The sequence below is a fragment of the Syngnathus leptorhynchus genome, chromosome 6, assembly GCF_054491065.1.
Source record: "Syngnathus leptorhynchus isolate UIUO chromosome 6, UIUO_Slep, whole genome shotgun sequence".
In the NCBI taxonomy this organism is placed as follows: domain Eukaryota; kingdom Metazoa; phylum Chordata; class Actinopteri; order Syngnathiformes; family Syngnathidae; genus Syngnathus; species Syngnathus leptorhynchus.
The window spans coordinates 270168-289426 of NC_141200.1; the positions used below are offsets into that span (position 1 = coordinate 270168).

The 19259-nt window shown below is 55.9% G+C and overlaps 3 protein-coding genes across 4 annotated transcripts; 2 read left to right on the forward strand and 1 right to left on the reverse strand.

Moving 5' to 3' along the window:
• Positions 1–2325: 2325 nt before the first annotated feature.
• On the forward strand, positions 2326–6698 carry tmpob (thymopoietin b). Its single transcript, XM_085913961.1, has 6 exons — positions 2326–3902; positions 3983–4097; positions 4342–4491; positions 4760–4872; positions 4930–5024; positions 5092–6698. Exons 1-6 carry the CDS (start codon positions 3669–3671, stop codon positions 5456–5458), a joined length of 1074 nt encoding a protein of 357 aa, XP_085770087.1. The 5' UTR covers positions 2326–3668; the 3' UTR covers positions 5459–6698.
• A 565-nt stretch (positions 6699–7263) lies between these two features.
• Positions 7264–10669, reverse strand: gtse1 (G-2 and S-phase expressed 1). 2 transcript variants are annotated; one of them, XM_085913948.1, is made up of 12 exons: positions 10327–10669; positions 10128–10225; positions 9997–10054; positions 9325–9850; positions 9114–9245; positions 8899–9031; positions 8408–8776; positions 8265–8334; positions 7924–8136; positions 7706–7847; positions 7526–7642; positions 7264–7460 (listed from the first exon to the last, which is right to left on the reverse strand). In XM_085913948.1, exons 2-12 carry the CDS (start codon positions 10147–10149, stop codon positions 7374–7376), a joined length of 1869 nt encoding a protein of 622 aa, XP_085770074.1. In that variant the 5' UTR covers positions 10150–10225; positions 10327–10669; the 3' UTR covers positions 7264–7373. The 2 variants fall into 2 exon arrangements, with proteins under 2 accessions (XP_085770074.1, XP_085770075.1); XM_085913949.1 differs by having other exon boundaries at positions 8447–8776; positions 10327–10656.
• LOC147054967 (plasma membrane calcium-transporting ATPase 1-like) lies at positions 9890–19259 on the forward strand. The gene is made up of 20 exons (XM_085913945.1): positions 9890–11738; positions 12039–12396; positions 13235–13432; positions 13502–13759; positions 13822–13947; positions 14014–14211; positions 14903–15055; positions 15115–15329; positions 15437–15679; positions 15747–15988; positions 16053–16287; positions 16352–16531; positions 16615–16702; positions 16783–16889; positions 16951–17142; positions 17223–17436; positions 17598–17809; positions 17963–18070; positions 18183–18371; positions 18469–19259. The coding sequence occupies exons 2-20, from the start codon at positions 12204–12206 to the stop codon at positions 18841–18843; spliced, it is 3726 nt and encodes a 1241-aa protein (XP_085770071.1). The 5' UTR covers positions 9890–11738; positions 12039–12203; the 3' UTR covers positions 18844–19259.

Below are 19259 nucleotides of genomic sequence, written 5' to 3' on the forward strand. Positions count from 1 at the left end.
AGTGAGTGAGTGAGTGAGTGAGTGAGTGAGTGAGGCTTTTGGCCGTCCCGCTCGGCTAGCGACCTTCCGAGAGCCCAGCCAAGCGCGGGCGGAAATGTTTCTTTCCTGTGAACTCCAGAAGCCCGGCCCGGCCGGCCCAAGCGCCTTGCCCTGCCCTGCCCTGCCCTGCCCTTCATTTGGTATTACCTGCAAAGAGTTGGCCAATACCTTCTTGGAAGGCCAATGGCGATGAGTGTCTTGAGTGTGGTTGGGCCCTTTGACTGGTGCGTGGCTCCTCTCCTCCACCTGCTCCTCTCTGCAGCAGACCTGACAAGAGGCTCTTTGGGTTTCTGAGAAGGCCCGATGTGCCTCGTTGGGCATTCCTGTCGCTTCCTTCCTGCTTTAGCGAGCGTGGAGGATCTCCAGGAGGACCCCTCTGAGACTCTTTTGTCATGAAAGAAATCCGACTCCACTTGATTTGTGTGAGTTGGGACTCGGTCGTGACAGAAGAGCCCACCCCGCTTTGCCGGGCGCCAAGGACAATTTGGCCCTCATCTGGACGTCGGGCTAAGATGGACGAGCGACACAAAGTGGAAGCGCCGTTCCTCACGGGCTCCCTGAAAGCCGAGTTCAGCGAGGACGCGACAAGGCGCGCGTGCGTATCCAAAGGCCAAACAAAACGGAAAAGGTCCAAATTGTAATGGTTTCGCAAACACGCCGAGGATGCGAGCGGGCCGGCGTCCAAACGGGCATCAGCCGGGGCCAGGAAGGGAGGCTCCTCTTTCTTCTGACGGACGCGTCTACAACTCGGGAGGCTCGTTTTTTTTGTTTGTTTTTTTTTTCTTGCGTCGGCTGGTTTTTCCTCTGACGGACTTGTCTCCGACTCGCTGAAATATTTGGGCCAGAACACACACACACACACACACACACACACACACACGCTGCACGCTCAGAGCGTCTCTCTCGCTCAGGTGCAAAGCGACTTTCTCCGTTCAGGACTGGTCTGAATTAGTTTGTCAATCAAACGTAGCAGAATGATCCAATGTTATTGTACGTCCGAGTCGGTTTGAAGGCTCGGCATCCGATGTCATAGTGGAACCTCTGAGGACGTCATCCACATCATCCCGCTTTTGCCTCGCTCCGACATGGTCGACGTGACACGTACGTAAATATTCTTTCACGCCCGGCCGGCCCGTTTACACATTGACGTCTCTAGCCGTCAATGGCGGTGAATGACTTAAGTTGAAGCAAACACACTTGGACTCTGGCGGCTAGCGAAAAGGCCAACACGGTCCCGTCAATCTTTTGAGCTTCGCTGAAGTGAGCTCACGTAACGCTGACGGCAATTTGTTTTTTGGCTTTGGAGGCAGGGAGGGATGGCAAGGTCGCCGTCACGGGAGGAAATGTTCTAACCTGAGTGGGACTGGCTGAGAAGTTGTAATGGCTGACTGCTGTGGTTTATTCAAAGGCTCCAAGATCAACTCCATTGAGGAGTCTGACTTCATCGCTTCATCCGGGCGTCGCCGTTTGACTTGAACAAAAAAAAAAAATTCACCTAAAGCATCAATTGGTGGCGTGTTTGTCCGCTTCTTGAATTTGTTGCCCTGGTTTATTTTGCACTCATCTGTCACAAAACATCATATCGGTCAACTCATTCTGAAAATGGGACTGTTGACCATTCCGGAGCCAACTTTGATCTTTTTTTTTTTTTTCCAAGAGGCCACGACTGTTATGCTTAAAGAGGCGCTCGCTATGATTCTTGGCCCGAGCCTTATTTTCTGTATAAATTACGCACAAAGAAAGCTTAAGAGGTGTTTCTCAAGGGCTCCACATTTGCAGCCTCTCGCTGGCTGCTTGGCTGGCTTGCTGGGCTGTGGAAAAGCTGAACTGTGCTTCAAGTGCTGTATTAAGTGTGGTTTGGTGGGGGTGTGGTGCAGAAACATCCCAGGGTGAGTGGGGTAGACTGTGTGAAGGACAAGTGGGGAGCCACAATGCCGCCTCAAAGCGCTGTCCCCGCAGCCACAGCCACAACCACACGGCCACACGGCCCGGGCGGCCAGCCCCTGTGGCCGACCGACTGCTGGCTTCTGGTCAACAAGGCCTACTGTGCGCTGCTGCCGCCGCCGCCGCCTCCACAAGCGCTGGACTACACGCACAACCCAAATTCAAATTCTTTTTGCTTTCTTTTATTCTTAGTGGATGTGCTCTTTCATCCGAACTCTTGAATATACTTGTCATGACAAAGTCCTTCAATGAATTGTCCTGTCCGGTCTGGCCACCTGGGGGCAGTGTTGCACAGAGTCACTCTCTGCCTCCTTTTCGTCTGCAGTTTATTGCTCACTTTTGATCGACCTGCCATTTATTTGGGGTCATTTTAGGTTTTAGGATAGTCGCCGTCGAGTATTTCAAGGTCGGGCTAGTTTGGTCCAAACCTTTGTAATCCTACTTTTGACACCAACAAAATGCAAAGGCTCGACGTTAACTTTGATCACGTACGACATCGTATTTGGCCCATCGGGTTTATTTCTAGAGCGCTACTTTGGTTCCATCGAGTAGGGTGTAATTTGACGAATTTCTACTCCAACGTGTTCTAGACTTGGTAACGGTGGCAAAATGTGCATGCCAGTGAAGAGGGGAGCTGCAAACAGTCCCGACAATGGTCTGCTTTTCCGCATTTGACCTGTTACACCAGCTATGAATACATATAGACAAGAAAAATCTCCAACTCTTGGGCTACACGGAAAAAAGGACGCAGCAGTTTTAATCATACGACTCGTACTGCTCTCTTGTGGTGAAAAAAAAACACTGCAGCTCAACATATTGCCACAAGAGGAAAGCAGTAGTGCTCTTTGTTTTCGCCTTTTTCAAGATTCAAGAAGAAGCCTCGCAGCTCACGTTTAGGACTCTTTGGGCAAATGACGGACGTCGTGTAAAAACAACAAAAACGAAAGAAAAAGATTGAAACTCGTCAAACAAAAGGGCTGATCGATCAGGCGTGCGGGCAGCCAGCCAGCGGGTGGCGACAACGATCCGCCATTTACGTTCATGAATGCAATGCGCCGTGCATGCTTCTATTGCTGATTGTGAACACGCTGGCCGGTCAAAGCGAATGAATCCCCGAGCAGCCCGCCCGCCCGCCCAAAGCCAGGTTGTGTCCAAAGTCCCGTCCGTCTGCGCTGCTTCTTTCCTTCCTTCCTTCATTCTTTTTTTTTCTTTCTTTCTTTCTTTCTTTGTGGCGGCTGAGGCCCCGCGCTCGCTCCATTGAGAGGGAGCCAATCACCGTCGCGCTTACTGGCGGCGCTCGGCCAATGGCGCCGCGACGTGCTTCCCCGTCACGCTCCGACCGCGGCTTGGTAAGAGGCGAATGGGCCAGTGTGTGTGTGTCGGGCAAGCTAACTGCTAACGTCTCTTCATTTACAATTTGAGTCTCGAGCGAGCCTTTCCCCCGGGAGCAAACGCGCGGAATCGCTTTGGAAAAATCCAAACCACTCGACAATATTGAGCTGGGCCGGCTAAAAGGTCAACGAGCGGGTTTGTTCGGCGAAATTAGCGTGTCTCCTGCTAGCGTCATCGGCGAGGCGCCAGTCAATCGTGTTTGACAACAACGCGCTCGCTCGCTCGCTCGCTCGCTCCCGCTGCGGTTCCGTTATCCGCTACCCCACTCACAAGGCGCTCGCTTCAAAGTCGACATGGCCGAGTTTCTGGAAGACCCGTCGGTGCTTACGAAAGACAAGTTGAAGATCGAGCTGGCGGCGAACAACGTGGCGCTGCCGAGCGGCGAGCACAAAAAGGAAGTCTACGTGCAGCTCTATTTGAAGAATTTGACGGCGCAGAACAGCAAGAGGAGCCCGCCTGCCGACACCTTCTCCAGCGACGACGAGCTGCCCACCCCGGTGGTCTCCAACAAAAGCCGATCCGGCAGAGTGAGTCTTCCCAACTTTGTGTGCGTGCGTGCGTGCCTGCCCGCCCGCTCGCGCTTTTTCAACGTGCTGTGCGTGTGCAGAAAGCCACCAAGAAGACGGACAAGCCTCGCATAGAGGTGGAGGTGACGGAACTCACCGATGATGACCTCAGACAGCAACTCGCCAAGTATGGAGTGAACGCGGGACCCATCGTGGGTAAGTTGCTGCCGCCAAAAAGAACCCCCCCCCCTCTCCCCCAGAATAGACTCTTGACTTTGTTGCTCATTGAAATGACATGTCGCCTGCCTGTTTTGCCGCTGTTGGGTCAGAAAGAAGTTGACCAGTGGAATGCTCCAATCTGTTGAAAAAGTCCCCGCGAGAATGGGCCAAACCCCGCTTTGGACGTGTATCGAACGCGTAATGGGTCTTGGACATTTTTGCCTCATTTGTGTGTTTGCAGCCTCGTCGCGCAAGTTGTACGAGATGAAGCTACAGAAGCTTCTGGGAGAGCTGGCGGCCGAGGCCCCGGCCGACGTCACCGCGCTCCCCAAAGCCGACGCCGACCAAAACGGCAACACCAACTCTGACCAGTACAGCGACAAGGAAGACGGTACCTATTGATCGGGGATGGATCGATCACAGCGGATCGCAATTTGATCCGCGTCGCAGACGGCAACGTTTTCATAGTAGTCAAGTGAAACAAACGTGTTACAAATGGCACCCGGTCACTTCGATGTGAATTTAAGCCACAACGTCAGTCAATTGTCTCGATTTGTCCTCAAAGCGTGTGCACGCGCGACTGCGTGTTGTTTATTCTGCTGCCTCCTTTTCATTGGCCCATCCACTTATTTATCCAATGAATTTTGTGTGCTTTGCAGAGGAAATGAGCGGCGCCGAACCGCCGGAGTCGGTTCCCGTGGTAGAGAAGCTCGTGCGCAGCAGAGGGAAAACTCCCGTGGTCGTGCGGACCGGCAGCAGACGGCAAACCAAGGTCGACGCGACGCTCCGCCGTTTTGTAGGCCGCCACTAAACGCGTGCAAATGTACAGGTGGCGGAGGCGAGCGGCGACGCCCCCGTCAAACTCGCCGAGAGCGTGGTGGAAGACATCCTGGCCGATGAAATCAGCACGCCCACGGGCATCAGGTAGCCGCTGGCCGATGCTGATCATTATCCACTCGAAAGTGTTTTCCATTGCTCCTTTTACTCCCAGCGCCACCTGCAGGCGTCCCATCCGAGGAGCGGCGGGCCGACCGCTCAAGCCCAGCGACTACTGGCTGGACGAGTCGCGCGTGTGCCACAGCGTCCACACGGAGAACCGCTCCTACTCGGAGTCCTTCTCGCGGGGGGCGGCCTTCGCCACCACCGCGGTCCCGGCGCGCCGCGGCGTCCTCTCCCTCCTGCTCAAGCTGGCCCTCTTGGTGGCCGTGCTCTGCGGCCTGCTTTTTGTAGCCCGGCAGAATCTGGAGGCGGCTCACGTCCTCCTGGACGACGCGGCGGTCCGTTTGCGGGACGTGGCCCGGTACGCCGCCCGGCACGCCGCCGCCTACCTGGGCCTGGGCGACCAGTCCAAGGCGTAAGGTCTGTCTGGCCTCGCCTCGGCAGCTCAGCTCGCGCCTGCCCTGCCGTGCCGTGCCGCGCCGCGCCGCGCGACTGCGTTTGCTCGACATAAACTGCCTTGAAAGCACTTTGGACACAAAGTGTCTTGAAAGCGCACTCGGCTCAAGTGGCTTGGAACCACTTTCAGCAAAACTGCGTTTCAAGCACATTCAAACGGGACTGGGTCCAGAGCGCTTTCTTTTCACCGACCCACCGTTTTGGACAAAATTGGCTTCGTACAGGGTCCTACATTAACAGCCGCTCACTAACTCCACCTTTCATCCATCGTTTTTCAAACACGACCCGGCGAGGACGTTTCTTGATGTGCGTTGTCCTATTTTTGTAAGTACCGTCATAGAGTAGACAAATGAGAGCTATACGAGTCTGGCTCTGGCCGGGCCACGACCCCAACGGACGGACTGACTTAATGTAGGACCCTGTCAATGTAAAAAGTGTCTTTCAACCTTGGCAGCCTCAAAGCACGTTCAACAAAATGAATTTGAAAGCAAGCCCTTTTGGCTCCTCCACTCCACTCGGCCGGATTTGCAGTGCTGCGCAGCAAGCAGGCGGGTGGCGCCACCACCACAGACTCGTTTTCAATGTCCTTTATTTTTCATTCGTCATCTTTCCGTGGAAGTAGAGTTGAGTGTAGAAGGCCACCTAATCCGCCGCATGCCTGTAGTTTTGGGACGCGCCGTGCCGTTTCCCCACACCGAGGGTTTGAAAATTGCCGTTACAAACGGATGACATTGAAGTTCCCGTGGAAATCAGGCGCCCGTTCTTCTCCATTACCGTCCGACGACGGCTTTGATTTGCGGCCCAGCGGGCCGGCCGGCGCCTCTTTTAGTTTTTAGTGCTTTATTTGTGCTTTTTGGGTTAGTCTGCTCCGTCTAGAATTAGCCCCCGCTCGGCGAGACTCTTGAACGCATTCGACAAATTGAACCGTTTCGACGCTCCGGCCGGGATTTGTGAATTTTGATATTTTTCTAAAAAGCGGTGCGCACCCCAATAGCACCCTTGAAGGTAATGCCGACAAAGCAATATGGAAGACTCGGATGAGCGACTCGGTATTTTTTTCAATTTGAGCAATTTCCTCTCCAGGCAGCTTTCCCACAATGGACACAAATATTCACGGAGTTGTGTTTGTATGGATTTTTAATGGTATTTATGATCAAGTAGGCAATGTATCATAAAATAAACATCACCTTAGCACTTGTTCAACTTCTGTCATCTTGATTTCTTTTCGGTCTTAATCGCAAGCATGTAACCCTTTTGTCACGCCACCCGAGCGCCGGCCGGACAGGGAAGGCCTCGGCAGAACCGGGGCGAGTCCGGCCTTCCGGACCCGATTCGACGGCCCTGGATAAGCTGAACAAAAAAAAAATACAAGTTTGTGTGAGTTGTTTGTTTGCCTCGTCTGCTCTCAGGTGAACCCGTGCGGTCCAAGCAAAGCCATACCTCGGAAAGGGGCGGAGAGGACAGACGTGCTCCGCTTTTCAAACGTAAATGAACACGCAAAGAAAAGGCTGACGGAAAATGATGCATGTAAGTACGTGTGTTTGCGTTAGACGCGTGCAGGTGGGCCGGGCCCGGCGTCGACCCGCGTCTGGACGCCGGCCGTGGACGACGGCAATCCCGGCCGGTCAACGTGTTCCTTGAGCTGGAGCTCAAGGATCAGGTGGGAAGTGCATCGCTTCATTTGACAGGATGAGGATGAGCTTTCAAATAGGCGCGTGCGCAAGTTTCCATTCAATATGGAAGGATGGATGTGTAACAACGTCAGTCAAAAGAAAGATCAATGTACAATATTTATTTAGGTTCTTAAGATTAGAAGCAGGAATAAAATCAGAATTCCAATTTTCAAGCCGTCTAACACACATCTCCCAAGCGTGCGTTTCAAAAGGAGAGGTTGACGAGGGTGGCAGTGTTCTCCTTCTTGTCTTCCGGGCTCCACTTGATGAGCGGCGAGCTTAAGTCAATCAGCTGCCGAAAGACAAGGACAAACATCACAACGTGCAACGTGAGCTCCGACGGCAGCAGCTTTGTACCTGCGTTGCGGCACAGCTCTTGGTGCTGTTGCGGACCAAGTCTGGGCTGTTGATCAGGTCGATGAGCGCTTTCTCGGGAGTCGGGAGAAGCGGAGTGGGAAGGTCCAGCAGAAGAACCTGAAGAAAAGCGTTTGAGTCGCCGCCGGTGGCCTGACTTATTCTGAGGTGAGGCCGACCAACCTCTTGTTGCCGAAGCTCATCCGATTGGCCGCTACTGGCCGGCTCCGCGCTCTCGGTGCGCTCGGATTGGCCGGGCGCCGCGGGAGCCTCCTCCTCCAGACTGAAGGCCTGCACGACTACAGGCTCCGCCATATTCCAGTCTCTGGGGGCGGGAAAGCAACTTTGAGGCCGGCTGTTAGCTTTGACTTTGACATCCCCCTCGGCTGTCAAACGTTCACCTGAAGCAAGTCCCGGGGGGGCGGTCTGAGGCGCCCTGCGTTCTAGGGGCTCCGGAGGTTCGGCTGTGGCTGCCGGGAGTCGGCCCGGGGATGGCCGACCCCCGGCGTTTGAGCGGCGTGGGGAGACCGGAGGGACGCCGGGAACGCAACTGTAGAGGCCCGCTTGGACCTGCGGGGGGCGTTAGCGAGCCACTCCACGCCTTTTGATGGAGGCTAGGGGTAAATGGGCGATGATGTCGTCATAAGTAAGCGACTACAGGACAAGCAATAGCTGTCAACGTGTCGCCGTTACGATGCGCCGGGGCCGTGGTCTCCTGTGTAAGTCGAGCAAAATATCTCACCTGTCCAGAGTGGCCATGGACGTACGTCTCTCTGGTTTGAGTACCTTGGAAACATGGGGAGAACAAAAACCTTTTTGGGGAGGAAAAAAAACAAAAATAGTTTTAGGGAAAGATGGAAAATGTTCATTGATATATTTCCTGACCTGGGAGTGTGATTTCTCTGCTATGTGTGTGCGTCTTGCCTGGCGCTGCAGCTGTGATTTTTGCCTTCAGTCCATTTTGAAGCCACTGAGCTGAGGTTTTGTCCAAGGTTCTTTGAGCAGACGCAGTTTGGCGCTGCGGCGTGACGCTCTCGGACAGCTTTCTGGCTCGCCCGGGTAGCGCGCTATTGCCGCTATCGCCGCTGCTGCTGCGGCGGCGGCGGCGGGCGGCAGCCGAGGACGCTAACGACGTTGACGGCGTCACCGCGCCGGAGCGGCGTTTGTTTTGATTGGCAGGCCGGCTGGCGTTGCCAGGGACGACGGAGCCGGTGGAGGAGGTCAAACGGCGCTCCTGCGAGGAGTTCGGCTTCCCTGAGAGGACGACAGCGAGCGGTTAGTCACTTTGGCTCATTCTGCATGGCTAGCTGTAGTTTCTGTGAAGTTTAGCATTGTGCTAATCGTCAGTAGGGCCCTGCTGTTAGCAATGAGCACACCTGTGGCTGGAGACAGGGACAGGCTGGAGTTGAAGCTGGATACGGAGGACGAAGATGAGGACGTATTGCGGCCTTCTCCGGGGTTCCGGCTCTTCAGCGGCGTCACCTTTGCGCCGGACTGACTCCTCATAACCTTCGTGACCAGACGGCAAGCAAATTTGATGGCAGGTTGCCTTAACAGCAGCGTCAACCAATCACAGCAGTGCAGTCAGTACCAGGGTGCGCTTCTTCCCCAGCGTGCTACAATTGAGGGACAAGTCACTGACGTCCGACGTCACTCTGGCCCGATCCGTCGCGACATCCTCACGGGACTTGGGCCGGCCGGAGAGATCGGGACTCGAGGCCACCTGGACGGGGGGGGGAAAAAAAAAGGACATGGGTGACTCGAGTGGCGAGAGAGAGAGAGAGGGAAGTCAGAGAGCCTACTTTGCCGGGCGGTCGCACCGCTCGGGCTTTCTGAGCAGCGGCCGAAGAGGAAGTCCTGGGGACGGCCGGCTTGCTGGGCAGCAGGGCACCCAAGCCGGCTTTCCCGCGCAGCCCCGCCCTGGTCTTGACGCCCGTCGGGCCGGAGGCGTCGAGCCGAGCCGCCGGGGTGACGTTTCCTCGCTTCGAGCGCTGCCGGATGGCCGGGGGAAGGTCTTTCATAGGACTGTCCTGCAGCAGGAAGGTCTGACGTACGGCGGGGCCGCACAGGCTGGGAGGTGCCGCCAGCAGATCCAGTTTGGCGGCGCCGTCCCGGATGAATCGTTCCCCCCCGTCTTCCCGCTTCCCTCGCCGTAGCTGTCGGGCCAATCGATTGGCTTCCCGGCACATGGCGTCCAGCTGGTCCCCCGACAGCGGACTCCAGCGGGTCCCTTTCTCCGAGCGGGAGTCCAAGTTATTGGGCGAGCGTTTGACCAGATGGCGGGATGGGTCCACAAAGACGTCATCGCCGCCTTCTGCGCACCAGGAGCTGAAAAGTATCGGCAGATACCATACACACAAAGGTATGAGCCAAAGTGGTGAAGGACGCATCTTTCTGATATTGGAAAGATATCTGATATTCATCTTGACATTTTCAAATCATCAATTGCACAAATGGCTAGAGACCGTTCCTACCCGTCAGGTGATAGAGAAACATCGAAGTCGAACTTCTCGTCCAGCAGATAAATCGCATCTGTATGTAATCAATCATTCGGAATGAGAAACATGCTTGCTTGCTTGCTTGCTTGCGGCGACCAGTAACTGACCGCTGCCTGCTCGACGCTCCATCGGGCTGGCTGGCGTTTCTCCTTCCTTCCTTCCTTCCTTCCTTCCTTCCTTCCTTCCTTCCTGCCTGCCTGCCCACCTGTAGGTAAAAATCCCAATCATGTCAAGTAACTCCGATGTGAAGGCTTTATATTTGCCCGGATGTAAGTGACTTGGTTGAACTTGACAGAACGAACATACGTCTTGAAAGCTCCTCCGCTCCGTTCCGCTCCGCTCCGCTCAGCGTTCGTTCGCCCGCAAGCGTCGTCTTCCTGGAAAAGCGAGCGGCCGGCCGGCCAGCCAGGCGACACGCAGCTCGCTCGACTTGAGTAGTTTTCGACGATGACGACGCTGTTTGTTTGGATGAAATAGCCCTTGTTTTCTATAGCCCTTGTTTTCTGCTCGCGAAACAACACAACGATTCAAATGCGGAACGCTGCTGGTCACGTTACTCTGGCGCTCCGTCATTGGTCGGAAATCCATGACGTCAGCGCGAAGGGAGTTGTGGGGAATGGAGTCGAAGTCGGCTTTTTGACGCTTTCAGGCTAACCCATATTTCACATATACAGCGACTACGAATCGAGGCTACGCACCAACGTTGATTGAATCATTCGTCTTGTACGCACGTGCCGTTTCATGATGAAATGAATCCAATTTTTAAAAAAAATGGGCGGCAGAGTGCATTTCGGAATGCGTGTCCACGTGGTCACTGCTGCTGCTGCTGATGTCAAAGTCGTCTCCGCAAAACATCAAGTGCCTCCGTCCGTCCGTTTCTTTTGGGCTGCAGACCAGCTCGTTCGTAGCTAGGTAGTTCAGGCCTCTGTAGCCCTGATCAATGCCACCCGTGGATCTTGGTGAAAAATGTCATAACCTTGATCGCTATGACCCTGATCCTTATAGATGTGGATCCTTGATCCGGAAGCTTTAGGTATCGGTGGTCCTACTTGTCCGCAGCCCCGATCCCAGTGACCTTGATTCTCGTAGATGGCAATTCCTTTCAAAAGTCATCCGCTTAACATCTGTAGACGTGCATGCCTCTCGACCAGGATCTTATTTTCTGAAAACCTCCCTGTAGTCTTGCTACGGGCAGATCTTAATCCTTTCAGATGTGATTCCTTAATCCCTCAGTACCTGGAGACCACAACCTCGGTATTGCTGGTCTCTGTAGTTTTGACCCCTGTAGATCCTGTAGTCTCACCTGGTCCCCGCAAGCCCGGTGTGTGCGCGTGTGTGTGTGTGTGTGTGTGGGGGGGGGCGTTTCGTGGGTTGTGGGCGGCGCCTGAGCGTCAGTGTTGACTGAGGCCACAGATTGTCTAATTAGATTAAGCGAGGCTTTCGTCAGATAATCATTTAGCCTCCTGTAGCTCCTGTTTTTGTCCTGCCCTGCCATGGAGAGCAACCCGCGGGGAGCTCGCTGAAGGTCAAATTGACTCTGCCGTCAACCAGAGCGCTTTGGAACCTCGGCCGTGCGTACGCGCGTGTAGCCCGGGCGGGACCCAGCCAGCCAGACAGACAGACAGACAGCCCGCCAGCGGTGGCCGGGTTATGGGAAGCGCTGGGACGCTGCTCAGTGGAAACGCGACGCCTCATCCGAGGCCATGGGGGAGCTCGGTGTAAGTAGCGCCTGCCGCCGCCGCCGCCGCCGCCGCCGCCTTGGCTTTCAGCAATTCTGAGGAGAGCATCTTGGGTGCGGGGCTTTTCAAGCCGCTCGCTTGTCAAAGGTTGTCACGGTGACACTCGCTAGTGTAAAAAGAAGTTAAGCCGAGTCAACGAGTAGCTCCGCCTTTCTCGCAATAAGAAGTTAGCGTGTCACTGCTGTCTGAAAGTTGGAAAAGAAGCCAAGCGCCGCATGTACTTAGCACTGGGATCTCAACGTACGTGACGTGACGTGGCGTGCCCGCGTGCGTCCTCAGAGTGCACGTCAGAAGTCCGCCGCGCAGCAAGCCCACCTCTGAGCGCCACCTCTGAGTTTGACCTCTGAGAAGGCCGGTCGGCCGGCCGGCCGGTTGCTCGCTCGCTCTCTCGCTCGCTCGCTCGGTTGCTTGGTTGGTCGTCGGCTGCCTGCAGCGCCGGGAGACATGGCCAACAGCTCGTTCGGCGGCAAACGCCGCGGCTCGGCCTACCGGGAGGCCGCCGCCGAGTTCGGCTGCTCGCTCCAGGAGCTGCGCTCGCTCATGGAGCTGCGGGGAGACGAGGCCCGCGACAGGATCCGAAACAGCTACCAGGATGTCGACGGACTCTGCGGCAGACTCAGAACCTCCGCCCTCCAAGGTCATTGCATGCTGTGTGTGTGTGTGTGTGTGTGTCCTTCCTTGTCAACTGTCATCTACCTCGGCAGCTGATTGAATGAAATCAAACGTGATCAAATGTATTTATCAAACATTTACGCTTTAAATGTTCAGCGACTGCAACTATTGCTATACAAGTTCAATTTGATTCTTTATTTGGATTTGTAATTTGTTCATTTCAACTGGAAAATGAAAGGCATTGAAATTCCATCCAACTACATAAAATGTACAGCGAAATAAAATGTGACGTATTGTAGTGAATAAAATGATAAAATAGGCAAAATCACAATTTATTAAATACATAAAATGTTATGATGGATTAAAGTTAAAGTGCAGATTTAAAAAAAAACTGCTATAATAGTATGAAGCGTAGGAAAAAAAAAAATATTGGCCACATTTTCTGAATGGCGACCTTTTGGCAAAATATAATGAGAAGGATTGCAGCAAACGCATTTCAAAAATGAATACTAATGATAATAATGAATGATTTGTGAGAAATGATTACATTGACTTGTATGTATGAAATAGATTGTTAGATCAATATTTCAATATATCCGTCCTGGAAAATCAAATCAAATAGCCTTTAGCTGGAAGTGAATGCAATGGATTTACTATGGGCGCAATGGCCAGCAAATGGCCAAATGAAGAGACGCTGTGCGCTTGTGACGTTTGCCCCCCCCCCCCCCCCCCCGCCCGCCATCATTAATTCATGTGTGAGACGCTCAGCGCAAATGTCAGCAACAGCTTGAAAACGAGCTCCGATCGGAGGTGGCGCGCAAGCTGCTGTAATGTGCCTGTGTGTGTGTGTGTGCGCGTTGGAGGTCTGGACGGTTCGTGGGAGGACCTGCAGCGTCGGCGCCAGGTGTTTGGCCCCAACGTGATCCCCCCCAAGAAGCCAAAAACCTTTGTGCAGTTAGTGTGGGAGGCGCTGCAGGATGTGACGCTCATCATCCTGGAAGTGGCCGCCATCATTTCACTTGGCCTTTCTTTCTACCAACCGCCGCACGCCGACAGAGACAGTGAGTTGGCGCCGAGCGAGCGAGCGAGCGCCGACCCGCCCGATGAACCGTCCCGCCGCCCACGCGCAGGCTGCGGGCAAGCGGCCGGCGGCGCGGGCGACGAGGGCGAGGCGGAGACGGGCTGGATCGAGGGCGCCGCCATCCTGCTCTCGGTGGCCTGCGTGGTGCTGGTGACGGCCTTCAACGACTGGAGCAAGGAGAAACAATTCCGAGGCCTCCAGAGTCGCATCGAGCAGGAGCAGAAGTTCAGCGTGCTGCGCGCCGGCCAGCTGGCGCACGTCAAAGTGTCCGACATCGTGGTGGGTGACATCGCGCACGTCAAATACGGTGGGTATTTGCGTCTCGCCGGTCGGTCAGGCGCCGGGCGCGCTGACCGGCTTTGCTCGCAGGCGACCTCCTCCCCACCGACGGCATCCTCATCCAGGGGAACGACCTAAAGATGGACGAGAGCTCCCTGACGGGAGAGTCGGACCACGTCAGGAAGAGCGCCGACAAAGATCCCATGTTGCTCTCAGGTGCGTCCGCCGATGTATTTCCTCGCCCGGCGCCGTCCGGCTCACCTTTTCTCCGCGCCGGCCCAGGCACTCACGTGATGGAGGGCTCGGGCAAGATGCTGGTGACGGCGGTGGGCGTCAACTCCCAGACCGGCATCATCTTCGCCTTGCTCGGCGCCGGCGAGGAAGGCGGCGGCGACGGAGACGACGACAAGGCCGACAAGAAGAAGAAGAAAAAGAAGAGGAGGGAGGAGCGCAAGAAGCGAGAGAAAAAGGAGAAGAGAAGTAGGTTTGGCGTCGCGTCGCGTCGCTCACGGCCCGTTGGTTGTCGGCCGGTGCCTCAAAAGGACCGCTTCTGTTCTTTCTGCTGCCGGCTGGCTCCGCTTCCAAGTTGTGCTTTCTTCCGCATACGTCTCTTCTCACAGCTCGATCACTTCTGGAACGTTGGGCCAAGCGGCCAATTCCTTCACTTGGGGTCAAACCTTCTTCAGCCGTCAATCTATTGAGCCAGTGAACGAGCGATCGGCTCAGAACAATGACATTGTTGATGGTGCCCAAGGTCCGGGAGAGGCCCAGGCCCAGGCGCAGGCCCAGGCGCAGGCCCAGGCGCAGGCGCAGGCGCAGGCGCAGCCCTCCCCCAGCAGCAGGTGCTCCTGACTCCGTTGATGGCGATTAGGAGCAAGCAGATTAGCTCACTTAAGCTCCCAGGCTTCTTTCTTTCTGCCTGCCACTGCCACCGCTCTTCTTCTTCTTCTTCTTTATGTCCACTAATAACCTATTGGGATCAAGACACACACACACACACACACACACACACACAGCAGCTTCTCCTGTCACACCTGGTTAGCCCACATTCAAACAGCTTCAGCTCGGGTCCTGTTTTTAGGGAACGCGTCTAACGGCATTCCATTCAAAACTCTCCTTCTGCCATTTGGATCCTCACGTGAGGAGAATATTCCCGTTGTCTTCCCGGCAGGGAAGAGCAAAGATGGCGCCGCCGGCGCCGTGGAGATGGAACCGCTCAACGAGGACGCCGAACCGGAGAAGAAGAAAAGCAACCTGCGCAAGAAGGAGAAGTCGGTCCTTCAGGGCAAGCTGACCAAGCTGGCCGTGCAGATCGGCAAAGCGGGTACACCTCGAGAAGACGAGACATTTTGTAGGGCTCGGTCAAACGCGTTCCTCCGACAGGCCTCTTCATGTCAACGCTGACCGTCATCATCCTCATCGTTCGCTTCCTGGTGGACACCTTCTGGATCCAGGGCATTCCCTGGACCGCCGAGTGCCTGCCCATCTACATGAAGTTCTTGGTCAAGTTCTTCATCATCGGCGTGACCGTGCTGGTGGTGGCTGTGCCTGAAGGTCTCCCTCTGGCCGTCACCATCTCCCTGGCCTACTCTGTCAAGGTTTCTCCCCTTCCTACTTGAGAAGACAAATCTCTGCATAAGCGGCACGAGCCAGAGGCTTCGCTCCGACCGTGGCCTTCCTCAGGTCCCCTTTGTTTTCTTTCCAGAAAATGATGAAGGACAACAACCTGGTGCGCCACCTGGACGCCTGCGAGACCATGGGCAACGCCACGGCCATCTGCTCCGACAAGACGGGCACGCTGACCATGAACCGCATGACGGTGGTCCAGGCCTACGTGGCCGGCTGCTACCACAAGAAGGTGCCCGAGCCCGACCTGGTACCCGCCAAGATCCTAGACCTGCTGGTTCTGGGGATTGGGGTCAACTGCGCCTACACCACAAAGATTATGGTGAGAGAGCTTTGACCGCGTCACGTGATCTGGTGACAAAGAACCGCGGCGGCGGCGTCTCTTGCAGCCTCCCGACAAGGAGGGCGGTCTTCCCCGCCAGGTGGGCAACAAGACAGAATGTGCCTTACTGGGTCTGAGCCTGGACCTGCGACGGGACTACCAGAGCATTCGCGACGACATCCCAGAGGAGAAGCTCTTCAAGGTGTACACCTTCAACTCGGTCAGGAAGTCCATGAGCACCGTGCTCCGGAACCACGACGGCAGCTACCGCATGTTCAGCAAGGGAGCCTCGGAGATCCTGCTCAGGAAGTAGGTCCCCCGTTCCCACGTCAAAGGCTCCGGCTCGCGGCTAAGGACGGAACCTCGCTCGCAGGTGCTGCAAGATCCTGACGGAAAACGGCGTGGCCAAAGCCTTCAAGCCTCGCGACCGGGAGAAACTGATGAAGACGGTGATTGAGCCCATGGCGTCCGAAGGCCTGCGGACCATCTGCCTCGCCTACCGGGACTTTGCCGCCGCCGACCGGCCCGACTGGGAAGACGAGGCCGACGTCCTCGCCGGGCTCACCTGCATCGCCGTGGTCGGCATCGAGGACCCCGTCAGACCCGAGGTCTCCGTCCCGACGTCCCCCGTTCGGGAGGCCCGACAAAAGTCCTAAAGTGCTCCGTCGTCAGGTGCCGGACGCCATCAGGAAGTGCCAGCGGGCGGGCATCACGGTGCGCATGGTGACGGGAGACAACATCAACACGGCGCGCGCCATCGCCAGCAAGTGCGGCATCCTGCAGCCCGGGGACGACTTCCTGTGCATGGAGGGAAAAGAGTTCAACCGACGCATACGCAACCAGCTGGGCGAGGTCCGCCTGTCACTCAGTCGGTGCGGGACCGGCCTGACCGATGGCTGACCTGCCGCCGCCGGCCGCCGCCGTTCTTGTCACAGATCGAGCAGGAGCGAATTGACAAGATCTGGCCCAAACTGCGCGTCCTGGCCCGCTCGTCGCCCACCGACAAACACACCCTCGTCAAAGGTGGGGACGCGAGACGGACGCTTTGCTAGCCGGCTACTTGTACTTTTGGATTCCAACGGGTCTCGGCGTGCGTCTTCCAGGCATCATCGACAGCTCGGTGCTGGAGCAGAGGCAAGTCGTCGCCGTGACCGGAGACGGCACCAACGACGGGCCCGCCCTGAAAAAGGCCGACGTCGGCTTCGCCATGGTAACGCGTCCCGTATTTAACCAAGCGTACGTACGAGTTCAATGCGTGGGTCGCGCGGCAGGGCATCGCCGGGACCGACGTGGCCAAGGAGGCGTCGGACATCATCTTGACGGACGACAACTTCAGCAGCATCGTCAAGGCCGTCATGTGGGGACGCAACGTCTATGACAGCATCTCCAAGTTCCTGCAGTTCCAGCTCACCGTCAACGTGGTGGCCGTCATCGTGGCTTTCACCGGCGCCTGCGTCACGCAGGTGCACGGGGCGCTGCCCCCTCGCTCATCTCATGGCTTGCCCCCCCCCCCCTCGCTCACCTAATCTCCCCCCCCCGGCAGGACTCGCCCCTGAAGGCGGTGCAGATGCTGTGGGTCAACCTGATCATGGACACGTTCGCCTCGCTGGCGCTGGCCACCGAGCCGCCCACCGAGGCGCTGCTGCTGCGCAGCCCCTACGGACGCAGCAAGCCGCTCATCTCGCGCACCATGATGAAGAACATCTTGGGACACGGCGTCTACCAGCTCACCGTCATCTTCACGCTGCTCTTTGTCGGTCAGTCCGGGAGTAACGGAAATGGAAAAAAGGCAGTCATTGAGCTCAATATAAAATACAATGGAAAAAAGGCGAAAATCATAAGTCAAAGCAGATTTCAAAATAAATAAATGCTACAAGTAAAAGTGGATTTTGAAAGTTGCCTTTGTTTTTGTGCCTAGGCGAGCTGCTGCTGGACATGGACTGCGGACGCAACGCGCCGCTGCACGCGCCGCCGTCCGAGCACTACACGGTGGTCTTCAACACCTTTGTGTTGATGCAGATCTTCAACGAGCTCAACGCCCGCAAAATCCACGGCGAGAGGAACGTCTTTGACGGCGTCCTCAACAACCCCATCTTCTGCACCATTGTGGTCGGCACCTTCCTCGTTCAGGTGGAAAAAACATGGAGGACACATTGCTCCTCCTTAAGAAAATGCTGATCTTTATTTATTTAGGATTATAAAATAATATTTGTATATATTATCACGATAAATATTCTCATCTCTTATTCTATTTTTATTTGGTAATCCTTTGCACTGCGGCAGGTGCTGATCGTGCAGTTTGGCGGCAAGCCCTTGAGCTGCGTGAGCCTGAGCGTGGAGCAGTGGCTCTGGTGCATCTTCCTGGGCTTCGGCAGCCTGCTGTGGGGACAGGTGAGACGGGTCGGGACGGGAAGGGACGGGACGGCGCCCCGCCCGCCCGGTCGGCCGGCCGGCCGGCGTACGGGGCCCGCTGATGACCTTTGCCCCCCTGGCTCGCACGCAGCTGGTGTCCAGCGTGCCCACCCGCTGGCTCAAGTTCCTGAAGACGGCGGGCCACGGCACCAAGCAGGAGGAGATCCCCGAGGAGGAGCTGGAGGAGATGAAGGACCCCGACGAGATCGACCACGCCGAGATGGAGCTGAGGAGGGGCCAGGTGCTCTGGTGCCGGGGCCTCCAGCGCATACAGACGCAGGTGGCCCTTTCGAAAGAGCCGCCGTTTGCCAACCAAACGTCGTCGTCCTCCTCCAAATTGAACGTGACGGATGACGGCGTTCCCCGCTCTTTCCCAGATCCGCGTGGTGAACGCCTTCCGCGACAGCGTGTCCCCCTACGAGAACCTGGAGACCCCCGAGTCCCGCAGCTCCATCCACAACTTCATGAGCCACCCCGAATTCCGCATCGACGACTCGGAGCCTCACATCCCGCTCATCGACGAGCTGGAGGGCGAGGACGACGCGCCCACCAAGCGCAACTCGGTGGTGGCGGTCCCCAACAACAGCCTGGGGGCGGCGGGGCCCGAGCGCCCCCAAGCGCAAGCCTCGCTCCTCAAGGAGCAGCAGGGCCCTCAGGCCAGGGCAGCGGCGGCTTTGATCTCGGCCAATTCCAAGGGGGGGCTGGCGCCCTGCCCCGGAAGCCCCCTGCACAGCCTGGAAACCTCGCTCTGAAGTCCGGGCGGGCGGGCGGGCGGCCCAACCGGGTAGCGACATACTAGACGTGAACCCTTGCAGGTGTGCTTTAGCGGATGGTGACTTGTTAAGCCATAATCACGTAGGTGTTGATGTGATGGATCTGTGACTTTGTGTATGTAGACGGACGGCCAGGTTGGTTGCTTCTTACTTGTCTGTTTTCTGTGGATTTGAGGCCATCACAATGAGAAGGAAGACAAATCTTCCAATACATTCTCAAGTGTCTCTCCATTCATCAATATGAAATGCCCCGCTAAAGGTCTAAATGAGATATTTATAGTCACTGAGAAAATTGGATTGGAATATATACACGACAGTGCATTTTTATGCATTACATTTTTTATTCACTGGATGTTCGTTTTTAAATAAATAGCTTTTGTCTGTTTTACACACAA

Coding starts and splice junctions, on each gene's coding strand:
- gtse1 (XM_085913948.1), bottom strand. CDS start 10,149: ATGGAGCGTCGAGCAGGCAGCG. Junction 9,032..9,113: donor TGGGGAAGAAGCGCACCCTG/GTACTGACTGCA, acceptor CTGGTCACGAAG/GTTATGAGGAGTCAGTCCGG. Junction 7,848..7,923: donor CCCCCCGGGACTTGCTTCAG/GTGAACGTTTGA, acceptor TCCCGCCCCCAG/AGACTGGAATATGGCGGAGC.
- LOC147054967 (XM_085913945.1), top strand. CDS start 12,204: ATGGCCAACAGCTCGTTCGGCGGCAAACGCCGCGGCTCGGCCTACCGG. Junction 13,948..14,013: donor AGATCCCATGTTGCTCTCAG/GTGCGTCCGCCG, acceptor GCGCCGGCCCAG/GCACTCACGTGATGGAGGGC. Junction 18,372..18,468: donor TCCAGCGCATACAGACGCAG/GTGGCCCTTTCG, acceptor GCTCTTTCCCAG/ATCCGCGTGGTGAACGCCTT.
- tmpob (XM_085913961.1), top strand. CDS start 3,669: ATGGCCGAGTTTCTGGAAGACCCGTCGGTGCTTACGAAAGACAAGTTG. Junction 4,492..4,759: donor GTACAGCGACAAGGAAGACG/GTACCTATTGAT, acceptor TGTGCTTTGCAG/AGGAAATGAGCGGCGCCGAA. Junction 5,025..5,091: donor AGCACGCCCACGGGCATCAG/GTAGCCGCTGGC, acceptor TTTTACTCCCAG/CGCCACCTGCAGGCGTCCCA.